Raw genomic sequence first — 6,141 nt, 5'->3', positions numbered from 1 at the left:
GAGAGAGAGAGAGAGAGAGATGTATCCATAAATCACTATCCTATTAAATAGAAGGCAGGGGAGACCCCAGCAGTGGGCAGAGCAGTGAGCGGGAGTCAGGATGCTTCCAGGGGGCAGGGGAGACCCCAGCAGTGGGCAGAGCAGGGAGGGGGAGTCAGGATGCCTCCAGGGGGCAGGGGAGACCCCAGTAGTGGGCAGAGCAGGTAGGGAGTCAGGATGCCTCCAGGGGGCAGGGGAGACCCCAGTAGTGGGCAGAGCAGTGAGCGGGAGTCAGGATGCCTCCAGGGGGCAGGGGAGACCCCAGCAGTGGGCAGAGCAGGGAGGGAGTCAGGGTGCCTCCAGGGGGAAGGGGAGACCCCAGCAGTGGGCAGAGCAGGGAGGGGGAGTCAGGATGCTTCCAGGGGGCAGGGGAAACCCCAGCAGTGGGCAGAGCAGGGAGGGAGTCAGGATGCTTCCAGGGGGCAGGGGAGAACCCAGCAGTGGGCAGAGCAGGGAGGGAGTCAGGATGCCTCCAGGGGGCAGGGGAGACCCCAGTAGTGGGCAGAGCAGTGAGCGGGAGTCAGGATGCCTCCAGGGGGCAGGGGAGACCCCAGCAGTGGGCAGAGCAGGGAGGGAGTCAGGATGCCTCCAGGGGGCAGGGGAGACCCCAGTAGTGGGCAGAGCAGTGAGCGGGAGTCAGGATGCCTCCAGGGGGCAGGGGAGACCCCAGCAGTGGGCAGAGCAGAGAGGGAGTCAGGATGCTTCCAGGGGGCAGGGGCAGAGCAGGGAGGGAGTCAGGATGCCTCCAGGGGCAGGGGAGACCCCAGCAGTGGGCAGAGCAGGGAGGGAGTCAGGATGCCTCCAGGGGCAGGGGAGACCCCAGCAGTGGGCAGAGCAGGGAGGGAGTCAGGATGCTTCCAGGGGGCAGGGGCAGAGCAGGGAGGGAGTCAGGATGCCTCCAGGGGGCAGGGGAGACCCCAGCAGTGGGCAGAGCAGAGAGGGAGTCAGGATGCTTCCAGGGGGCAGGGGCAGAGCAGGGAGGGAGTCAGGATGCCTCCAGGGGGCAGGGGAGACCCCAGCAGTGGGCAGAGCAGAGAGGGAGTCAGGATGCTTCCAGGGGGCAGGGGCAGAGCAGGGAGGGAGTCAGGATGCCTCCAGGGGCAGGGGAGACCCCAGCAGTGGGCAGAGCAGGGAGGGAGTCAGGATGCCTCCAGGGGCAGGGGAGACCCAAGCAGTGGGCAGAGCAGGGAGGGAGTCAGGATGCCTCCAGGGGCAGGGGAGACCCAAGCAGTGGGCAGAGCAGGGAGGGAGTCAGGATGCTTCCAGGGGGCAGGGGCAGAGCAGGGAAGGGGGTAGAGCCAGCAGCAGGCTGACAGTGGGAGGGAGGGGGGGGGGGGTGAGGGGTCTTTCTGGGAAGTTGTGCTGCTCTGTGTGAGGGGCTCCCAGCCTGGATAATGCTGCACTTCCAGCATCAGTTGTGGGGTCTCCCTGAGAGGGAGGGGGGCAGTATGAGTGCTGGAGGGGAGATGAAGGAGAGAAGGAGAGGGCTGATGGATCCCACCACTAAGCCTCTCACACCCTTCAGCATTGAGGACATCCTGAGCAGGCCCTGTGTCAGGAGGACCCCGAATGGCCAGGGGACCCCCCAGCACCTCAAGCTGCCCTGTGGAGGGGCCCGGCCGGGGGGACCCCCTCTGTCCTCCCCTCTCTGCGCTCTGGAGGAACTGGCCAGCAAGACCTTCCAGGGACTGGAGCTGACGGTGCTGCAGGCGGCTGAGGGTGGGTACCTACCGTCTGTATATACCTACAGTATAACATTGTGTCCCATATACACACCTATAGTATACACACTATATACACCTACAGTATACCATTGTGTCTCTCTATATACACCTACAGTATACACACTGTGTCCCCTATATACACCTACAGTATTCCATTGTGTCTCCCTATATACACCTACAGTATACTCCCTATATATACCCTATATACACCTACAGTATACACCCTATATACACCTACAGTATACACCCTATATACACCTGCAGTATTCCATTGTGTCTCCCTATATACACCTACAGTATACACCCTATATATACCCTGTATACACCCTATATATACCTACAGTATACACCCTATATACACCTACAGTATACACCCTATATACACCTACAGTATACGCCCTATATACACCTACAGTATTCCATTGTGTCTCCCTATATGCACCTACAGTATACACCCTATATACACCTACAGTATACACTCTATATACACCTACAGTGTTCCATTGTGTCTCCCTATATACACCTATAGTATACACCCTATATACACCTACAGTATACACCCTATATACACCTACAGTATTCCATTGTGTCTCCCTATATACACATATTGTATACATCCTATATACACCTACAGTATACACCCTATATACACCTACAGTATTCCATTGTGTCTCCCTATATACACCTACAGTATACATCCTATATACACCTACAGTATACACTCTGTGTCCCCCTATATACACCCTATATACACCTACAGTATACCATTGTGTCTCCCTATATAAACCTACAGTATTCATCCTATATACACCTACAGTATACACCCTATATACACCTACAGTATTCCATTGTGTCTCCCTATATACACCTACAGTATACACTCTATATGCACCATATATACACCTACAGTATACACCCTATATACACCTTCGGTATACACCCTATATACACCTACAGTATACACTCTGTGTCCCCCCATATACACCCTATATACACCTACAGTATACCATTGTGTCTCCCTTTATACACCTACAGTATACACTTTGTGTCCCCCTATATACACCTACAGTATACCATTGTGTCTCCCTATATACACCTATAGTATACACACTGTGTCCCCCTATATACACCAACAGTATACACACTGTGTCCCCTATATACTATGCTCACACACATAATGTAGATACCTTCTATGCTTGTATATATGCTGTTATTACCTATATATACTTTATATCTATCTACAGTATCTATCTATCTATCTATCTATCTATCTATCTATCTATCTATCTATCTATACATACAGAGGGGAGAGTGGGGTGATACTCAGGACATCGGGGGCTGGAAGGGTCAGACCAGGGAAGGTGACTCCATTACTCATTTCACGTTACTATATATATATATATATAATATATATATATATATAGTATAACTATGATTCAGCAATGCGCTGCGCGATACTGTTCTATAGCGCGGATTTATTACACCGGCAGTATATTAGCAATAACAGTAACGATAACTATGTAATGGCGATAATCAGCAGCAGCATGTACTATCCATCAGATGAACATTCTGCAGCCCCGACTATAGTTACCCTGCAACTCCATATACACCACACTGACCACACACACACACACACACACACACACACACACACACACACACACACACACACACACACACACACACACACGTGTCACTATATTATTATTACACTGTCACACTATATAGAATGTGTATATTAGTCTGTACATAGGTGAGAACTTACCGCTGTTATACACTTCAGCAACTACAATATCCCATCACTATACATAGACACAACCATTTCCGATGTATTAAGATATTCTTTTGTTTATAAAATATATCCATGTTCTAAATAGGAATATTATATGTATACAAAAGATAATGTTATTTTGCGATGAACCTATAATGCGTGCTCTTTATACAGTTATTATCTCGAATATATATTACGTGCCGGCTCTGTATACCGCTGTTATATCATTTATATATTATACATGCTCTGTATACCGCTGTTATATCATTTATATATTATACCTGCTCTGTATACCGCTCTTATATCATTTATATATTATACACGCTCTGTATACCGCTGTTATATCATTTGTATATTATACCTGCTCTGTATAACGCTGTTATATCATTAATATATTATACCTGCTCTGTATACCTCTGTTATATCATTATGTACATGCTCTGTATACCGCTATTATATAATTTATATATTACGTGCCTGCTCTGTATACCTCTGTTATATCATTTATATTTTATACATGCTCTGTATACAGCTGTTATATCATTTATATATTATACCTGCTCTGTATACCGCTGTTATATCATTTATATATTATGTACATGCTCTGTATACCGCTGTTATATCATTTATATATTACGTGCCTGCTCTGTATACCTCTGTTATATCATTTATATATTATACCTGCTCTGTATACAGCTGTTATATCATTTATATATTATACCTGCTCTGTATAACGCTGTTATATCATTTATATATTATACCTGCTCTGTATACCTCTGTTATATCATTATGTACATGCTCTGTATACCGCTGTTATATCATTTATATATTATGTACATGCTCTGTATACCGCTGTTATATCATTTACATATTACGTGCCTGCTCTGTATACCTCTGTTATATAATTTATATATTATACATGCTCTGTATACCGCTGTTATATAATTTATATATTATACCTGCTCTGTATACCGCTGTTATATTATTTATATAGTATACCTGCTCCGTATACCGCTGTTATATCATTTATATATTTTACCTGCTCTGTATACCGCTGTTATATAATTTATAAATGATTCCTGCTCTGTATACCGCTCTTATATCATTTATATATTATACATGCTCTGTATACCGCTGTTATATAATTTATATTTTATACCTGCTCTGTATACCGCTATTATATCATTTATATATTAAACCTTCTCTGTATACTGCTGTTACATCATTTATATATTATGTACATGCTCTGTATGCTGCTGTTATATCATTTATATAACATACCTGCTCTGTATAACGCTCTTATATCATTTATATATTATACCTGCTCTGTATAACGCTGTTATATAATTTATATATTATACCTGCTCTGTATACCTCTGTTATACCATTTATATATTATGTACATGCTCTGTATACCGCTGTTATATCATGTATATAATATACCTGCTCTGTATACCTCTGTTATATAATTTATATATATTATACCTGCTCTGTATACAGCTGCTATATCGTGTATATATTATACCTGCTCTTTATAACGCTGTTATATCATTTATATATTATACCTGCTCTGTATACCGCTCTTATATGATGTATATATTATTCCCGCTCTGTATACCTCTGTTATACAATTTATATATTATATACGCTCTCTATACCGCTGTTATATCAGTTATATATTATACCTGCTCGGTATACAGCTTTTATATGATTTATATATTATTCCCGCTCTGTATACCTCTGTTATACAATTTATATATTATATACGCTCTGTATACCTCTATTATATCATTTATATATATTATACCTGCTCTGTATACAGCTGCTATATCATGTATATATTATACCTGCTCTTTATAACGCTGTTATATCATTTATATATTATACCTGTTCTGTATACCGCTCTTATATCATTTATATATTATACCGGCTCTGTATACCGCTGTTATATCATTTATATATTATACCTGTTCTGTATACCGCTCTTATATCATTTATATATTATACCTGCTCTGTATACCGCTGTTATATCATTTATATATTATACCTGCTCTGTATACTGCTGTTATATAATTTATATATTATACCTGCTCTGTATACTGCTCTTATATGATTTATATATTATTCCCGCTCTGTATACCTCTGTTATACAATTTATATATTATATACGCCTGTTATATCAGTTATATATTATACCTGCTCTGTATAGCTGTTATACCATTTATATATTATACCTTCTCTATATACTGCTGCTATAACATGTATATATTATACCTGCTCTGTATAACGCTGCTATATCATGTATATATTATACCTACTCTGTATATAGGCCCTACACATTGGCCGATCCGCCGCCGAGCTGCCAGACGGCGGATACGGCCGATGGGCGACCCGGCGGCGGAGGGGCAGTGACAGGGGGAGTGAAGTTTCTTCACTCCCCCCGTCACCCGGCTGCATTGAAGTGCAGGCAAATATGGACGAGATCGTCCATATTGGCCTGCATGTACAGCCGACGGGGGACCAGCGATGAACGAGCGCGGGGCCGCACATCGTTCATCGCTGGAGCCTCCACACTGCACGATATGAACGTTATCTCGTTCATTAATG

The 6,141-nt window shown here is 43.9% G+C and overlaps 1 protein-coding gene across 1 annotated transcript in view; it reads left to right on the top strand.

Moving 5' to 3' along the window:
• The first annotated feature begins 1,386 nt into the window (after positions 1 to 1,386).
• Positions 1,387 to 6,141, top strand: part of LBX2 (ladybird homeobox 2) — a 316,615-nt gene continuing 311,860 nt past the window's right edge. Inside the window, exon 1 of the mRNA XM_063925785.1 lies at positions 1,387 to 1,758. Within this exon, the coding sequence (XP_063781855.1) occupies positions 1,434 to 1,758 (325 nt within the window). The 5' untranslated portion in view covers positions 1,387 to 1,433. The remainder of the gene's footprint in view (positions 1,759 to 6,141) is intronic.

Source organism: Pseudophryne corroboree, chromosome 1, assembly GCF_028390025.1.
Source record: "Pseudophryne corroboree isolate aPseCor3 chromosome 1, aPseCor3.hap2, whole genome shotgun sequence".
Taxonomy (NCBI): Eukaryota; Metazoa; Chordata; class Amphibia; order Anura; family Myobatrachidae; genus Pseudophryne; species Pseudophryne corroboree.
This window is presented reverse-complemented; position numbering and strand designations above follow the sequence as displayed.